We start from the raw sequence: 19,602 nt of genomic DNA, 5'->3' as shown, positions 1-19,602 counted from the left end.
GTCCAAAACAAAAACGAAGAGGCATAAAATTAAATAAAAAAATTACACAGTTGATCTGCTGCAACTCTGGCTTTTATATATCAAGTGGTATCATGTCTAAATGAAAGAAGATAGTTTCTAAATCCTCAAATCATGATAATTAATGTGCTATTAAATAGAAAAACATATTATGGGAGGAACGAATTCAAACAAGGTAAATATAATCACAACTGTTCTTTATACTGTGCACATGAGAAGAGATGAATGTGTCTTATATGTCAGTGAATTTCTGAGCATACAGCCCCAGTGAATACATTAATTTGAATATATATGAGATGAGTCTGTTCACTACCTTCTATCCTGATTTCCTCACTCTTCTTTTTTTAATGGCAGAGCAGCCAAATGAACCAATGCACCTGTTTCCTCTTATGTATTCGAATATGTCTGAGAGATTTAAATTTTAATTGAATTTGATGAAATTCTCTTTACCAAAGAAAATCACAGTGTGCTCCTCGCCCGTGTCTGTCTGCGTTCATTGGGTTGGAACATTCAGTGAGGTGGTGTGAATAAAACACAGTATTTGTCCTGACATCATGGCAGAAAAGGGTAAAGTAAAAAGGGTGTGAGGTGCGGTTGGGAAAGAACTTGATACGGCTGACAGGGAAAACACAATTTGAAAGTCAAAAGGTCAAATGTGAAATGTTTACCTGGGATTCTTCCGGCTGCATGAGTAAAGAGAGTGTAAGTATCATGTATTACCAAAGACACACAAACAGACTGATAGAAAAGCCAGAAGTTTAAAGTGAAGTCAGATATTACAGATGCATCATACAATCATACACATTCAATCAAAGAACACAATAGAATATGCATTTCAAGGTGTATTCGAGCTAATCTGTCGTCAACGGCAAGGAAAACAAAGAACAGAACTGTGGTTGTGTGTGATTTTGGCAGACGGACAACCAGTACTGGTGAGGAGCGATTTGGCATCACCATGGTGATTGAACTCGACAGCCCTCAGGGATGCTAACAAGTCTGAATCATCAGGTTGGGCTAAACAGGCACAGGCTGTTCTTCCATCTGCACACTGTCTCAGAAGCAGCGAATATGTCAGAGAGGAAAGAGTGGCAGCGGGAGACGAGCCTTCAGATGTCACAGCAGCTCATCGTTCAAACTGCAGTGTACGATTTCAGTCTGTGAGTGAGACCACGGTGCTCTAAAGACGACTGTGGTGTCAGTCGTTCTGTAGCAAAGTGCTGCTGACCCCTTTGTGAGAAGCAGCACAGCCTCTAGGAGCCGCTGAAGAGGCCTTAAAACTCCCGGGCTTTTTACTTTGAGGTTTTAAGATCACAATGACCTACTGGCTACTTGCTGGAGTTTTGCCTGTGGCTTTTACACTCCGTTCTCAGCAAATATAAATGCAAACATTTGTTAAAAAAAAAAAAATCTGGAAGCTTATAATGGGACAGAGCAGCCGTCTTCGCCGTGACCCTGCAGGCTTAATGCTCATCAAAAAGTGTCCACGAACAGAGAATACTTTTTCACTTCTGGAAAATTGTTGGAATGGGTTCCATCCTAGTGTTAAAGGAGATCGATACCACTATCATGAGATGTTAACTTCACACAAAGTTTTAGTCATTTCACGGGTTAGGGTTTCATTCAAAATCTAGCGACTGTAGCTTTAACGTGCTGGTAGCCCAACTTTACTTCACTCGAACGGAGAAGTCAAGGTTGTCTCATATTTACTATGAAGACATGAGAGCGATATATATCTTTTTCTTTTGTTCTTTATATCTGAAGAAAAAAAATAAGACTCAAACAATTCCTTTAAAAAGCTTCATGGAAATAAAATATTCAGGTCATTGTGTCTTGAGATCTTTATCTTTTGGCTGCTGTGTCCATGCCCCAAACTACTGCCGTCACATGGCTCGGTGTGCGCTGATAACTCACGTGTACGTGTACACACAGACAAGAAAACTTTGTGCTGATTAGATTTTCTTCAACATAAAGTCTAACCATTGAAATTCACAGCACTCACAAGAAACCTGATCTAACCCCCTTTCAAGATGTAAGAGGGAACCAACATCACCTCACTTTGCAATTAAAACCTCTGTGAAGATTTCAATCTAAAACTAGATCTGATTAAGATAAAAAAATAAAATAAAATCTGTTCTAATCTCTTTCCTTCGTCCCTTTCATCTCTTAACCTTCGCTTTCAAAGTGAACTGAATTGAACTAAAAGTCTGAAAATCCTCACAGACTTAAAAAACTCCTCTAAACATTTGTCTGGTCTCATCTGTGACTTTGCTGCTCCTGCATGTGAATCACGCCCATGTTCATTCCAATCTAAGGGAACATTTCACACTCAGCACTCACGCCACTCAAAACACTTCACTTATGCAGATTTGTCACTAAACACGATGCATGAATGATCCGGGAGACGGCGGGAAACTGTGGATGAATGGACGAACGCCACATCGAACACCAGACGATGTTGTCATGTTGATTCTTGTGACGTGAGTGGTTGTATGTGTGCATGTGTGAGTCTGTGCTGACCTTGTCTGATTTCCTCTGCTGTTCTGTCGATGAGGACGTAGAGCGACCACACCACGCAGGTGATGGCGATGACGTGGAAGGTGACAGAGCACATGATCTTCCTCCTCTCGCTCGCCGTCATCTGTAGCTTCTCCCACTGAGGCAGATGGGACACAGGAAGGATGTTTGAGGAGGTCGAGAGGTCAACACAAAACGCATGAATATGGAAAACTTAACACTCTTGGTTGTCTTGACCGATTCCTGGAGCAGCTCTGAGCGTGAGCTAAATATTTAATGGGGATCTCAGCCACTGTGATCGGGATCCAGTGCGACAAAGCGCTTCTTGGCAGTAAGATAGAAAAGAAAAGTGGAGTGTAGGACCGAACACACAGAGGACAGCCACCCTGCCGTCTGCCAGCTAGCTCAGCTAACCCATTGTAGCACCTTGTCTGCTGCTGGTTGCACAACACAACACAACACAACAGGAAATGAGCTCAACAAAACACAGAAAACACAACATCAGCATATACAAGCTGTACTGGCTCTCCCAACATCCAAACATCACTCGTGTATTCAACTATGAAATGGCACTATCGCAAAGTTAAGAGAAGATAACGAGCGGGTGTTAAATGAATGACTTTGATTAACAATGACCGACATCCCCATCTCACCTTAAAATTCTCCACATGCTCACACACTAGCATCCCTGATGTTTGCCTGTGGGATGCAAAGGCTAATAACAGCGTAGCATTTGTTTAAGGCCTTTTGTGCAGCTAATGAAGGGTGGAGGAATTTTAATTAGAGTGTCCTGCTATCTCCAGGCCACAGTGATTGATAAGAGCTTTAAATGGAAGCAAACTGTCTCTAAACCATTTGAAATGAATCAGATCCCAAAAAAAAAGAAAAGGTCCTGCTTATAAAAACAGCTTCAAAGCACAGAGTCATGCTTGTGTTGATAGATCAGATAAGGCTTCTGGTGCTCACAGCTTCATAACTAAACAGTGACAGCCTGAATTTATGAACTGAAGCTGAACTGTAACCAACATTATAACCAGCAGTGGGATGTAACAATAGCTTAAGTACATTTTTCATGTTTAAACCTGGAAAATCAAGAGGGGGGTACATTTTGAAAATATGCAACCGATACATCCCACCCGCTTTCATAGACCCTGTTGTCAAAGCTACGCCCATTTAAACATCACTTACTCTCTAAATTCTATCTTTGTATCGACAGTTTGTGTCTCTCCGGCTTGTGAAGACTCGGCTCTTGCACAGTGAGAGCACGGGCAGGGTGCACACGAGTACAGACAGAAACAATTGGTTGTGTTTATTACAGTAAGGGGCCTCAGACGCCATCTTTCTTACCAGACAACTTCATTTATTAATGGCTATCAGGATGTGAAGAGGATTTCTTTAAATAAGGAAAAAAAGGTTTTTGGAAACAAATTACCAAACCTGCCTTTAAGTCACATGTTGAACTGCTTAGCACTTCAGACAAATAGGTTCACACACAGACTGTGTCTCACCTTGCGCAGCGGCTTGAGCTTGGTCTCCATGATGAACTCATATTTACAGAGCTCACAGCAACAAGTGTCAGAGCTCTTGATCCACTGCTGTAGACAGGCCTGGTGGACGAAGCGCAGGCTCCCTGTGCAGTGGCATGGTGTGATCAAGGGGCTCTCGTCATCCCCTTCACAGTGACAAATCCTACGGGAGCACCCCCACAAAAAACAAAAACACAGTCAGTGCTAAGCTAGAGGCAAGACAGCTTTAACAGAAGAAATACAAAGGGAGAGGAGAGATCAAAACGAGAGAGACAAGTTGGCAGAGAAAAGCTGACATATATTTCCCCAAACTGGAGAAATTTGAATTTTGGATATCTAAGCAAACGTGGAGCTTTCTCTAGTAAAAGACAAGGTGTTTAGGAAATGCTCACACACATGCACAGATATGCTACAGCTACAGAAAGCAGGGCAGATGGGAATCTACTGTAATTTCACAAATGTAAAAGCACATTAACGTTAGAATCAATACACGTCCCATGAATAAACTCAATCTATACAAATTAATTCGATCCAAAGCATTTAATTCACAAATTTAAACAACATTTACAAAAATTAATCTTCCGTGTTCTTACAGCGTTGCAGTTTAAAAATCGAACACTGCACATCTAATCTCAGATGCTTCGCAGAACGTGGCAGCAGCAGTCTCTGGTTTATCGGAGGAACTGATACAAGCTGCCAGTAATGATCACTTTGTTAGTGTATGATGCCATAAATTACAGACAGTGTAGTAAACAGCAATGTTGTGGCATCAAACCATCAGCTACTGAGATTACCCTTCATCAAAACCACCCATCATTCAAATGTGTTCTCATTGGATGACACCATTGACTAATCATGGATATTCTTACTATATTCTTCAAATCAATTCAACAGTGTTTATGTTGCCTTGGTCAGGTTTACATTGAAACATATATTTGATCGAAAGATCACTTAATGAATGAGTTGCTTGCAAAATATTGGTTCTGTGAATGTTAATAGTTGATAATGAAAATAAAAAGAATATTCTTAGTTACATTTTCAAAGCTAAAACCTGTTATTTGTTGCAACTGCATGAGCTTTAACAAGTGCATGTAATGGTTGTTAGTCTCTGTGTCAGCTCTGTGATACGCTGGCAACCTGTCCTGAAGTCACCCTTATATAAGATAATGGATAAATGAAATGGATGCATAGTGTAACATTGTGTAATATATTTTGTTCTGTTAGGAATTGTGGGCACAGCTACAGAAAACCAGGACATTTTATTATGTGTCAGTTTTTCTCAGTGAGAGATTTTTAAAGCAGACCCCCCTCTCCTCCAAACGATGACACATATTGGACACTGTCTGACAGAGTGGAGGACAGCAGCTATTAGTCACCCACACAAAGGACGACTATATTTGTCTGCGTTTGCCTGCTCAGTGTGACTGAGTGTGTCTGTGTAGCTGCTGCTGACTATAGACACACTTTTACCAGAAAGACAGTCAGATTCAGTAGTTAGTTTCAGAAGAAAGAGACATGATGCAACCACACAATAAATATCACATGCACACACAACTACTTGGAGGAAGCAGAGGCTAAGAATTAAGTATCAGGTCTTTGACATTGTTGTTGCAGCTCCTGAGTAAGTGAGCAATAATCCCCAAAAATCAGCTGCTGTTTGTTTCACTACATCACAAGTTTGATGAAAGTTCAGGCTCATGTCTCTGATAATCTGTTACAATGTAGAATAAAGTGCACATGATTTCCCTGCAGACGCTCCACAGATAAATGAAGCACAGTGGAGGGGGGGAAGTATTTCAACCTGTATCTCCAAATCCACTTTTTCTATGACTTTCCAACCAGCACAGACTCCGTTTTCCCCAGAGTGCAGATCAGACAGCGGTGACTGTGGTGGAGAAGAGAGCAGGCTTTTCAAATGGGGACACATGTGAGGACACATGAATACACACACATGCACACCCACACGTGTCAGAAAGTAAGCGAGCGTGATAACGTCTATTTCCAGACTTCACTGATCTGGCCGAAGCGTTACAAGATTAAGAGACAGTGATAAAAATAGCCCGTTTTCAATGCGTTTCTCAAACAGTAGGAGGAGGTGGAGGGAGTGGAATGAGAATTGGGGGATTAAAGGATAGACGAGGCACAATTAACATCTTGAGAAGAGGGTTTTTTTCCCCCTCTGGTTTGTTTATGGCTGAGTTGTTTGTATGGATCTGAAGATGAACTGCAGATTCTCATCCCACATACAGGACAGTATGTGTCCTTTTCTAAAAATCAGCCTCAGGACCTGAACTCTCTCCGTGCTCATATCAACAACTGGCGCCTGCTGAAATGGACAGATTTAACTTATTATTCTAATGCTAATGTGTGTGTGTGTTTTTTTAAGCGTAGGACGGGATAACCACAGAAAAATCCCTATACCTCCACAGGGAGGGTGGAAATTAAAAATGATCAGTGAACAATATGACTGGAAAAGAACAGTAGAAATGGAGGTTTTTATTGCTATAACAGCCTGGATTTAACTTCAAAATTCACTTTAAAGACAGAAATCCTGCAAACGGAAAATTCAACATAAACACCCACATATTAAATAGATGAATGCAAATTTACAGCTAAACTAACCGTATCCGTGTCAGCGCTGTTAGGAAGGGGAGGCTGAAATTAAAATTTAATTTGCATCACTTGTGCAGCCAAAACACTCCCATGTTTAACAGTAATTTTAAGATGGCAGAGTGGAGTATATCAGCATTAAAAAGTGGGAAGCAAAACAAGAGTCGGGGAAAATTACAAGCTGAGAGGGAAACATGCTCGCCTGGCTGACGTGTTCACTTTCTCTCCGTTCTCATGTTTGTTTCTGTTTCCTCATATTTTTCTCCGGTGGCCTCTCTTCTCTCTCGCACTGTGTCACTTTAACCCCCTCCCCGTCAGCTATCCCCTGTTTTGCCCTCTTCCGGAGATGCTTATATATTCATTCTCAAATTAATTTTTTAGCACCAATCTGCTTTTTTTCCTGGGTATTTCTGCTAAACAGATTTTCAGAGGGGTGATATGGGGCAGAGTGTGAGATCTGAGGCATTTTATTCTCTCCTGTTCTCAGCCTGTTTCCAATCTGAGCAGGTTAAGCTCGACAGCCTGCCATAGACACGCTGATCACAGAGGGACACAATTGAATTAGCAGCAACAGCAGCAGGACAGGGAGCCGTCTACCCTGTTCCTCCTCACCCCTCTCTGTATCTCTGAAGAGGTTACTTGTCTCCCTCTGTGTGTGGGTAAAAATGCTCAAAAGAATATTTCTTGAGAGGAACTTCACTTTTGGAGGAAGGTTAAGGAATTACACAGACTCCAGTAGGTTGTATTAAATAAACACCAACAATACACTGCATATTGAAGCTTGAAAAGGTTTCCTGTGAAGGTTTTCAAATACAAGAGGCTCTCTGGAGCAATATTTGGTTTGCAGCTAATACTCTAGCTGTACACTCATGAGAATGAGAATGCAATAAAGAAGGAGCAAATCAAGAACCGGAGAAGGCAAAAAGGCAAAGAAAAGAGACGCAAGAGACCAAAACCTATATAGCATTATGTCTATCTATAAACGTGAACCTGGAAACAAGAGCTAGGCCAATATGGATGTTTTGGGGCCAATGCCCATATCCATATTACAGAGTAAAACATCCTTGTGTTAAAGAAATGGGACAGTTACAGCTAAACCACAAACTATAGCATCAATAACTATAAATTGGAAGCATACACAAACACAAACAAATGTATGGAACTTGAATAAAAAATAAATAAATAAAAAAAAAAAATAAACCTATTTTCTTTAATGTAAGGTCTTAAGATAAATGGAAATATTTTCTGCAGGGTTATTCTATAAATAAAAGTATTCATACCAGCGGACATAAATGCAGACTACTAGTAGATGTCAATAGAAAAGAAAAAAAACAATGCAGGTTTTCAAAACGAATCAAATAAATCATCATTGGAAATGCATTTAATATATTTTCAAGAGAAACACTGAATGCAAACATAATTTTGTTTGTACCTCTGTGTTTCACATTTCTGGTAAAGAAGTGGAGCTAGTCACATCTTATCAGACGTTTTCCCATTACACTCTGAAGTGTTATCAATGAACCAGCTGGATGATAATTAACATGTCATTCTTCTGTGAAAACAACCGCGACCAACACACATGCACTGTCACAGGTGAACTACTACGGCGCTGAGCTCACGTTTTTTAGCCACCTGACGCAATGTGTGTTTGTGCAGTCAGAGACTACACAAGCTATTTGAAGCCAATAATCTCCCTCCTGATCTCTGGCCTTCACCTTGCCATTTCTAAGCTCATGTTTCTCTATCAGCTCACAGCTGACGTACTGTATGTAAGATGCATAATCTGCAGCAGAGTACGAGCACACACCACAGCTGAGGAGACAACAGTGGCAGCCATGACATGGTCTATAATCAAACATTACTCACTATCTGTCCGTCCTAACGCGCTCTGGCTCTGATTGTACACACACTGTCACATGATAAACACTGGTGATGGCTCGGTTGAACCAATCTCACAGACTGCATCAGGCCTTTTCTATTTATGATCCCACGTCTGCCTTCGTTCCACTCACTCTCAGAAAGAAACACACTCCGTTCCTCAATGCTATAACAATTTCTGCAGTTACCTCTGCTCCTCAATATTTACCGTGACATTACCATGGCCTCGGTACATGCGTTTACTGCATAGTTTCAATGCTTGTAGGCAAAAATCAATGATAAATCTCAGCAGCACATGTTAAGACACTTACATTCCTCATTGATCTAAAAAGAAAACACAGTGAAAAACAGGGTGGAGATACCAGTGAAGCGAAATGAAATATGAAATGAAATGAAGCCAGATTTCTGCTCTAGACACACAGGAGGGGTTGAATCAGGACAGCTGGAGGGAGGTTTATGGTGTTGCGTCTATATTTCAGGTTCTTCTGATTAATGGTTCCACTGAGAGCTGGGTTTTCAGGACAAATATCGCTGAGGTGTAAGATATTTGCTGGGTGTATACACTACAGGATGAGAAGCTCTCTACTACTCCACAGGGCTCTGGGGGTTCACTGCCATGTTAACGGTTTGGGAGTGGTCTGGGCTCTACCAAGTAAGGGTGGGTGTGGATCACACCATCCAGACAGTCACCCACCTGCAGCAGTCCCCAGAGAGCGAATAGGGTGACAGTGGCCCAGTTTTCTCAGACAAAGGGGACGAGCAGCGGTCCAAGTCACTGTCCTCATCCATATCCATATAACACAGCGGGGCGAGGAGTGCGCCTGGGCCAGTCATTATGATTGTATCTGGGGTTGCCAGACTTCCTGTTCCCTTTGGAGCAGGACTGGACCAAGCCCCCTCAAACACGCTGTCATCTGGTGCATCCTCGGGTGGAAACCCTGTCTCAGGGGGAAATCCTGTCTCACTGTCTTCCAGCAGGGCGCTGGAGGACTTGGTGATGTGGAGGTGAGAGGCATAGCTGCCCAGCTCGGAGCACTGCAGGCTGGCAGAGGTAGAGGATCGAGAAAAATTGGGGAGGAGGAGACGGAGGAAGCTAGTGCTCGGGGAGTGATGCGGGTGGAGGTGGGCGTTGGAAAGAGGAGGAGGAGGAGGTGCAATGATAGCAGGATCAGATGGAAAACAATCGGTTGGGGGGATTCCCGTCATGTATTTGTAGTTGTTGGTGAAGGAAGGGACCAGGTGGGGGTGGGTGCGTGTGGAGAGGGCCGAAGGATTCAGGTGCGGGGGTGGGGGGGATGCAGCCAGCTTGCCGTTGAGCATGAGCGTCTTTTGATTCAAGCTGGGCGGCTGAGTGGACTCAGGCTTCAGCTCCAGCTCACCCTCCGAGCAGGTGCGGTCTATGAAGTGCAGGCCGCGGCAGAGGCTGTCCACACGTTGGCCCACGTCGTTCAGAGACATGGAGAACCTGAGTGAGCTGGTGGGTCGGATGTTGACGGAGGAGGGGCGGAGCAGAGAGAGCCAGTCTCGTTGTTTAGCATGTTTGTCTGTACAGAGGGTAGTCACTGAAAAACCTCCAGCGCCTAGACAGGTTTTTCCATTAGAATTCAACAGAACCACGGCGGTCTGCTTCTGACAGTCCTGATCCTGACTGCCGGTGTGAAAGTGTGTTTTTATGACAGGATCATGTGACAGATGACGATGGTGAAGGAGAAGAAGGAAGAACGGGAAAGGCAAAGAAAGAAAAATACATCATGTGTTTCAAACCAAAGGAATTAGAGAAAAGAATGATTTCAGAAGCTCTGCCTGAAAAAACTAAACACCAGATGATCCATGTTACAATCAAATCCATTTTTCACCAGATTTCACGCAACTGAGGCTTCTCCACACAGTGACAGTGAGCTGCCAGAGGGTAAACCATTTACCACTGATAAGGTTCTTCACTGATAAATAACATGTATTGTCCTCGGGTGTACATATCAATGTGTCACTGTGAAATTATGTTGCAGTGGTTCGTACCTGCAGATGTCCTGGCTGGAGGGAGAAACCGAAGTCCTCGAGAAACTGCATGGAGCGTTGACAGAAGTCGGGCTCCCCGCCTGAGGAACAAAACAAAAGCACACACACACAAAAAAAATCACATTTAGGATAGAAAACAAAACATGCAAGTCAAACCCTGAGGTGAAATAACACAGTTTTACTCAACAAACAGGGTTAAGTCATATTGTTGCCGGGAAAAGGTTGTTTGAGATGAGAATTATCAGACTGTCAACATCTGAATGTGATCTTCACAGACAGAGAGTAAAAACATGTCACAGACAGATGCAGCGGGTGACAAAAAGGAAAAACACAGTACTGGTGGTTAATTTATTTGATTCAAGTAGTGCCGGGCGAAATCTGTCAGCGTGCGGTGGAGCAGCCAAAAACACAAGGCTGCGGAGTGAGGGGGGCAGACGGTGAGACACGGGGACAAGTTATGAAGAATGAGGCGCTAAGAAAGACACAGCTGGAGGACGTGAGGCATGAGACCCGTTCAAACTCCAAGGGGAATTTTTAAACAGATGCTCCTGAAGGTACAAGGCCATTATGATACAAATACCACGAGCAAAGGATTAGATAAATGTTCCCAGGTAATTCAGAAAAAGAAAGTGTTCATTCACGTCTTGCTGCTGTTTTCCTAACTGACGGCTACAGACTGGGTGGGGACGTAGAGAATGGGATCAGATAGTGTTTAGGTTGCTAACATAAAGACACAGGGCTGGAGGGCAATTCCAATGAGAAACTAATTATCTATCGATTTAATTTCTAACTATGGGGAGATTTATCTCTCATGACTGGACAGCATCAATAGAAAAATTCAATGTTCTGCTGTTCCCCTCAGCCTGGTTTTCTGACTCTACATGAACAGCACAGCTTCTCTCTCACGCACAGTTTTCACACATGCCTCTTAAATATATTCGTTTTTTTACTCTAATAGTTCACAGTTAACGTGGCAGCTGCTGCAAGAGCCTGGGATGTAAATGTAGTATGAAGAGAGCGCTCTGAGAAGTGAGAGATTAGATCACATCACAGCAAAAAGAAATTATTATTTTGCAATGAGCAGAACTGAGGTGAAACTTGCTGCTTGAGCGCTGTACAGCAAATAAAACATTATCTGTAATAATGGCAATATAATTATATAATTAATAGCAAAATAAAAATCTATATGTATTGATATATCGCTTACGTGTTGTGCAAGCACAGTGAGGAGGTATAACACAAAACTGATGCGTTTAATTTTATTCTATATCACACAGTGTTTGTGTTGTATTTTATGTTGCACTGTTGTTTTGCCCTCTGGCCAAACAGGGAGAATGTTTCATTCAGTCATATACTTTATATATATTATTTATGATAAAAAATAAATTTGACTTAACAAAACTTGATGGCTGATATGAAAGTTTTGGCTACTTGATATAATTTATGGCTACAACGACCAGCCTGACTTAAAAAAAAAAGAAGAAATTTATGTCACAAAAGCTAAAGTGAATAAACCTGAATGTGACACTGGATAAAATAAGAGGTGACGGCTTTCATGTCACTGGACGGTATCTTTATTCCTTATATTTTATTATAGCTGTGTAAATATGATGTTCCTGTCTCTCCTCTGTTAATCATCTGATGGGAGCTGACCAGCAGAGAACCTCCTCTGGCTCTTAAAGACAAGATGATAATGGAGTCATAACAGGAACGATTAGCTTCCTAAAAGCCTGTGTGGCTCTTCAGATTTCCATCAAACATCTGCTTTTAAAAGCAGCTTCGCCTGTGACGAGGACCTTTGATTGAAGTAAATGAGCGTCTGAGTTTAATGGATAACCTGAAACACTTTAAGCTGTTTTCTTTCAACAACTGCTGATAATTCGAGTTAGTTGGCACTTGTCGCCTTTTACTTTAGAAACTGTCAACTGTGTTAAGAGGCATATTATGAGTTGTTAATGAGATATAATCAGGTGTTAAAGAGGGCTGCAATGTTGTCACAGCACCCTTGATTAACACGTATATAAAGCTGAATGTTTCATACAGTATCGTACACTATAAGGTCGACATTTCACGCACAATATGCAATTTCAGCCGTCAATCTGTCTGTCAATCAGAACGATAACAAAAGACCCAGTTTGATGATGTTGTGTAGCAGCATGGGATCATGGGAAATATTAAAAAACCCTGATGAGGTCATGCATGTTGCGCTAGCTAGCTCGCTGTGTGCTTTCACTTCACCTCATGTTTTTCCTGGAAGTTACAGTGGACACGGGTAAAGCTCGGCCGATATGACGCAACTAAATGTTGACGGGACGGTAACATACCTTGAGTAAAATTGGGAATTTCTCTGAGTTTTAACATTGTTGTAAACATTTTGAAGTCAACAAAATATATGAGATAGGTCAGGTTGTTTTAAGGAAGAATTCCTACATTCTACTGGAGCACCTGTTCTTAACCTTCCTGTTTTTAATGGGCTGTTTGACTGGCCTGTCGGACAGTTGGTTGCAGCATTTACTGAAACCGTAAAATGAACCTGCGGTAATTGAACGAGTAAAGACCTGTGGTTGGATTCAGGCCACAGAGCCAAGAAGCTGCACCACCGGTGTTCACCTGTGTATTCAAAGTTCAGTGAAGCATCACTCAGTACACAGAACCTTCAACTGGAGAATCAGTTGTTGTTGCTGTTGTCGGGATCAACACCGTCACGTAATACGCTGATAAATCCTCACAGCATTTTCTCACTGTAATAACCTTTTTACTGTGCTCGTTGAAAATGTCTCCCGATCTATCATTATTATAAACAGTTCTTTAACCTCTCTCCTTGAGCACTACCAGCGACCACACGCATCCTTCATCAGTGCATAAATTATCCTTTTATCCACGTTTTTCCCTTCTTCGTCTTCCTCTAACACCTATTTTCTCACATCTGTCATTACCTCGGCCTCTATCCATCTTCTACCTCCTATACCTTGTTTTTTTTTAGCCACCGGGACCGATCAAGGAATAACCTTCAACATCTAACAGGAACAATGAATCACCGACTCCTGGTAAGAAGCCTCTAACAAGATGGACACATTGCTGAACAGACAGCGAGAGCGAGCCAGATGTTGACAATAAAGCAGCAAGGAAAATAAACATCCAAGGTTGTAGTAAACCTTGAAAACTGAAAATGATCCCAAGATACCGCACAGTTAATATTTCCTCATCAACATCACTTTTGATTTTAAGATTATTAACAACTCAATACTTGAGTCCTTGAGTTAGAAGTTTGTCCAAAACTAATATTTGCAAAAAGGACTTTGAAGGAATATTTTCACATTTTGAAACTAAACTATTTTGAAACACCCCACGGCACCATCACATACTGATAATGTATATCTCCTGATTGCTGCAGCATTACAATCCAGCTGCAAGCGTTTCATCATAGCTAAAGGATGTTCCAACAATCAGCAGCTGAAAGAGACTTCAGTTGTTTCAAGTCTAATAATATATATGGAAGGAGGGGGTTCAAGAGGAAAGTTTCTTTGATTATAGATTGAAGCAAACAAGAGTTGAAAAAGTCAAACACTATCATATTCTGTATTATTTTGAGAGACTACGTATGACTTAAACTTAATATGTTTGGATTTGGATGTTGGTCAGACTAAAAAGTCTTTACACACCAATTTTTTGTATCATCATTCTAATAAAAATCAATCAATCAACAGAAAACCTCCACACTGACGATTGATACATTTTATTATTCTATTATAAAGCAGTGATAAAAAGAAACATGACTTGAAAAGCCATCAGGAACAAGGAGATCATAAAACTAACCTTTACTGCAACTCTAAATAGCAACAACCTAATATGAGCAACCATTGCAGCAGTGGTTGTGTGATCAGGATGCATAAAGGAGCATTTCTGTCAGTGTTTCTATTATTTTTTTACCTTCCCTCCATCGTTTTACAACTTTGCACAGAAAATAAACAGTAATGGCACGTTCCACCAAACACATTTTACAATGAAACTATTCAAGTCTGGGTTCTCTAAGGACCAGAGCCAGCTTCAGCAGAAAGAAAAATGAGCAATGCTGCCAGATTGAGTAATCTAACAAAGAAAACCAAATAAATATGGTGTGTTCCGAGAAATTAACAATTAACTTCACTTTCTGTTAAATAGTGGTTTGGCTCTGTGCCTGGTTTTAACATCAGTGGTCTGCCAAAAGTAAAGAGATGAATGGAACTGGTCCTGCTCAGATGTGACTCGGGCTCTGCTCTGAAGCAGACGGTGCAAAACGGCAGCATCTTGAATTTTAGAGCGCCAGATGTTTGGCCGAAAACCAAGAGAAGCCCACTGAGCGACAGGTCACTGCTTCTGGTCTCTGTGAGGACTCGTAAGACTTTAATTCCTCCCCAGACAGTGTGGGAGGCATCTCACGGCTCCTTGGCACCGTTCAGAGAGACACAGCTCCAGCTAAGCTTCCTGACCTCGACGAGTGGAAACTTGACTCGCACCAAATCAACAAGCGAGCCTCGCACACACTCTGCACTCAGACAAACCGAACACAATTGCTATCAATTTTCAGCTAAAACAAAAACTAATTATTTGGCCTGAATTCCACCTCTCTTTCATAAATCACACAATTTCTCCTCGATAAAAGGCTTTCTTCAGAAATGAACAAAAAAAGCAGACAACAGATAAGACATTTTTTACTTTGGATACACATATAGATATCTATTGAAGACCATAATCCTTAATCCCTGACAGTGACAAGCACTTTATGAAACAATCTACCCCCTGGCTAAATGCTGTAACTTGTTTTCCTCTTATTACATAATGTGACTATATGACTGGTGTGGGTCTCATGACACGTGTCCCAGTGGGAGTGGATACCTAGAAAGTGGATGTCTTTTTCTGAGTCCTCCTCAGAAAAGAACAGATCTGTTAAATTAAAGAACAAACCATCAACTCAGTGACGTGTGACTTTTGCCTACACAAAAAGAGTCAGAAGCTGGAAAGAAAGAGAAAAAGAAGGGACGACAAGTATCCTGCCAGGTTCTCAGAGAAAAAGTGGAGCAGGTGCTTTGACAGAATGAACAACTCTCTGACACACACACACGATCCAGACTGTGTTGCTGTGCCAAGCTGCAGACGATATGAAAGATTGCTCTCGGGCTGCGGTTATTTATGTGGAGAGATATCTTTTAAATAGGTCAACAATTGGATACGCGCACATTCATTTTTGATCTGATCTGACACAAGCCGATGTGATTCAGCTTGAATCTGTGCCACGTGAAGCAGCGCAGGGTTTGTTTTGGTGTCCTTCTTTTCAGTCTCATGTGAAAATGAATGAAAACAATCAGAGGAGATAATCCATTCAAACAGTCATCAGCAGCTTGCACACACATGAAGTGAATATCTTATCAGATGTACATTTTACTATGATCCATAAAGTGTCTTGTTCCTTTGATTTTTCAGCTTTGGAACAAATATAAACTTGACCTAAATTTGATATTCTTTCTGCAAAAAAGGGAATATTTGAGTCACCGCTGTAATTTTGAAAATTTTCCATCTCATGCTGGGGATGCGGCAGAGAGCAGGGGAACTTAGAAATGTGTTGCATATATGCATAACATCTCCTGTAGTCTCACAGATCACATTCAGATTCAAGCAGCTTTCGGTTAAAGTGGAAGATGGTGCGTTCCTGAAAATATATCACAAATCTGTCATAATCCACTGTTAATTCTGGGAGGTTTTAGTCTTTGACAATGTCTCCAAAGTTTGGAGAGGACTTATTGTACTCCTCTCTCACTTGGTTCAAAGCAGTCAAGTGCTTCAGACCTCTCTTTAACCCCTGAGACTAGAGAGAATTACTTCAGATTTTAAACCTGCCATTGAAAAGGTATTTCCCTTTAGGAAGCAGCAGGAAACACCAGCTGACAGGCAGACTATAGCTTACTGATTAACCCCTTATTTCATAAATATAATAAATATATCAAATATTTAATTAAATACAATATATTAAATGTCTCAGTCCACAATCTGGGACATACAACATGATATTGATGTCTTCATTCAACATATGAAAGACATTCTTAGTGTCATCTATTATTTTAAATGCGACTGGCTCATGGATCAAACATTACTGTCGCAGCACTTCATCACCTCGAAGTGACCCTGACATTTATTAGCACAAGTAAAGGGTTTATCCTGTAAGAGGCTCAGGAGAACAAGGACTGAAACCCTGACGGTAGATTCGACACAGGCCACAGCTTTGCCTCCAGGAGGGAGGTAAGGAAGGAGAAAAATGGAGGAAGACAGGAGTGAGAGAGAACAGAGGTTTGTACAGTGTGTCTGGCAGAAAGGGTGATGAACTGAGGAGCTGAAGAGTAAAGGCACGATCAAAGACAGAGGGTTCTGATTGGGGCAATGTGATGCAAGAGAGGCGGGTCTATCAGCTGCATATCTATCTGTTCTATATCTATCTTCCTCCACAGTAAAAACTGATAGTAACTTTTCCATTTGTGTTGTGTGTGTGCTTTGCTCACCTTGGATATATTGCTGGACCTGCTCGCAGAATGACCCAGAGGCTTTTCATTCTGGAAAAGAGAAAACAAAGGACAGCTCCAGTGAGTGGAAACATTCAGACGCAGGAGAGAATTGCTGGAAATCTGCACACGTCTCCTCCACAGTGAAAGCTGGCATATGCCCTATAATTATATTCTGCAGCGCATTTTATTTGTAATGCCGTGCAATTACTTGCTGCTTGACACAAACACATAATTCACATTTGACCATCAGAAACAGAGCAGACATTCACACAGAATGTTAACAAGACTGAGAGTCTATACAACATGTGGATTCTTCACTGGAGTCTGTAGGATTCATCCTCTGGGCACCATGAATGTCCCAATTTCATGTAAATCCATCCAATCACTTGTGACATTTCAGTCATGATACTTGAGAAGTAACAAAACAACAGACTTACATACACAAATGCAAAGTAAATATCAAAGGTCCAAGTTCAATTAAGTTAAACCCTACAGGAATCCACGTTGTCAATTAGCTCTGCCACATGATGCAAATGTTTTTTGCCCCCCGCTTCGCGATGATTAGAAGCATTGCGTGAGGTGAAGGTTCCTAACTGATGTGTGCCTGTGCCCTGACGCTGATATTCTCATGACAATAGTGTGACTAAAAATGAGAAAACAATCACATATGAATTATTATACAATGTGGCGTTAGGTGTAGAGTGAGGACACTCCACACGGCAACAGCAGCTGACTGTGGGTAGCGATCCAACGACTTGGGATCCAGCAACCTAGAGCACAGACTCTTTTCACTACACTATGTCACTTTGCACAGAGACACTTCCCCCATGACTTCTGAACTCAAACCATACAACAGGGGCTCAGCTGGGCAAGCTCTGAGCCTGGCATTGCTGGAAGGGGGGGGGACTCGCTGGTCAGGAAGTTCGGATAAAAAACTTGAGTGATCCACAACCTCCCTTAGATAGTCTACCTGAGAATAGGCCTAGTGAGCCGGATAGAGTTCAGTTTGTCTCATCACAGTGTGAAATTGTGAATACAAATGAAATCTTGATATAGGCTGTAGAAGGAAAAGGTAGGATGGATTCATGCCGTCTAATGGACACATCACATCTCAGGGAGCAGCGAGTCTGAGCCGGCATCTTAAGGAGATAAAGTCTTTTTATTTTCTGGCGCAAAACGAAATGAGGACAAGCTGATTACATAACACATCCGACCAAATTCCAAATCGAATGGTGTCACAATATTTGTGTGATTACCCAAGAAGTGAAACAGGCTAACACTTCTAGCTCTCAGCACAGTCAAGTTTGTTTGTGAGGCTGTAATGATCCTCAATTCCCACTCAGTGCTGCAAACAGTCACTGGCGTGTTGTGATACATCCAGTGCTACTATTAATGAGTAATCAATCATAATTACATACTGCTGAGGTCAAACCAGGTCTTACAAATGGAAATTGGGAGAGTAATTTAACTGTATACACAAGTGAAGGCATGGATGGGGCATAAATTAATTGTTGGGGGCTCCAATTCATCATACAGTGCACAGTAGATGCCCAGTAATTAACCAGGGCCTATATGATGGAATAAAACTACCTGAATATTATTTGAGTTATTTATTTTTATGTCAGAGAATCTGGCAGCACAGTAACAATATTTATTTTAGATGTGTTTAAATAAAAATAATCTTGTTTTAATTAAATCACCTGAGGTCAAATTTAAAAGAATGTCCTGTCACTATACTTTAGACACATGCCCTTTTATTTCTTTTCTCAAGATACAAGAATGAGACAAAGAGTCTCATTTATTTCAGTACTTGGAAATAAAAATGAGAGACACTACAGGATTGAAGATGACAGCTTGGGTACGGTTTCTGAGATCCAACTATGAAATACTTCAGTATAATTATGTTAAGAACTTCCTGATTTAATTTGGAGTGAAGTGCTATGACTTTCAGTGCAATAAATATGTGGGTGCATGTTTTTTTGTGTGCACACATCAGACATCTCTTATGCCTCACCTGTTTCCACAGTTGACGTCAGAGAACAGGAAATGTTTTCACTATCTGATGAGGTGAAGCGCTTAGATTTTATCAGAAGAAAACAAATAAATATCTGTATGTAATTTCCTGCCACTTAGATTAACTAAACCATCAGATTCAAGGACATTTTCTTCAATCACAAACTTTATTCTTCTCAGGTTTGAATCTGCCAGCTTCTTATAAAATGCACTTTCTGAATGAAACATGAATTTGCTTGCAAAAGTATACAAATGTGGACAGAAAAAGTCTTAAAAATCTGAATTTACTGCCTTGTGCTTCTATTCTCTACCAACCAGTCAAGTCTCAAGAGATATAGTAATCATCTCCACTTCTGTTTCTGAGTAAGGTTGTTGAATATTGGCCAGGAAATCCTTTTTGCAGATCATTATGATTTCACAGTAGATTTGACCTTTGATTGTTTGAACATGAAATGTCACCAAATTATAATTTTATCTATTTCAGACATTTGTAT

The 19,602-nt window shown here is 41.2% G+C and overlaps 1 protein-coding gene across 4 annotated transcripts in view; it reads right to left on the bottom strand.

Moving 5' to 3' along the window:
* Positions 1-19,602, bottom strand: part of marchf8 (membrane-associated ring finger (C3HC4) 8) — a 74,837-nt gene that overhangs the window by 5,086 nt on the left and 50,149 nt on the right. For 2 of the 4 annotated variants that reach the window (XM_069538261.1, XM_069538263.1), the window contains 6 exons: positions 17,093-17,143; positions 10,563-10,642; positions 9,241-10,194; positions 4,041-4,221; positions 2,536-2,671; positions 687-701 (listed from right to left, as the gene is read on the bottom strand). In XM_069538261.1, coding sequence (XP_069394362.1) covers positions 687-701; positions 2,536-2,671; positions 4,041-4,221; positions 9,241-10,194; positions 10,563-10,642; positions 17,093-17,143 — 1,417 coding nt within the window. The remainder of the gene's footprint in view (positions 1-686; positions 702-2,535; positions 2,672-4,040; positions 4,222-9,240; positions 10,195-10,562; positions 10,643-17,092; positions 17,144-19,602) is intronic. The other 2 variants (XM_069538262.1, XM_020088059.2) reach the window with 2 other exon arrangements.

The sequence above is a fragment of the Paralichthys olivaceus genome, chromosome 14, assembly GCF_024713975.1.
Source record: "Paralichthys olivaceus isolate ysfri-2021 chromosome 14, ASM2471397v2, whole genome shotgun sequence".
Lineage (NCBI taxonomy): Eukaryota > Metazoa > Chordata > Actinopteri > Pleuronectiformes > Paralichthyidae > Paralichthys > Paralichthys olivaceus.
The sequence above is the reverse complement of the archived record's forward strand: the minus strand, read 5'-3'. Positions and strand labels throughout refer to the sequence as shown.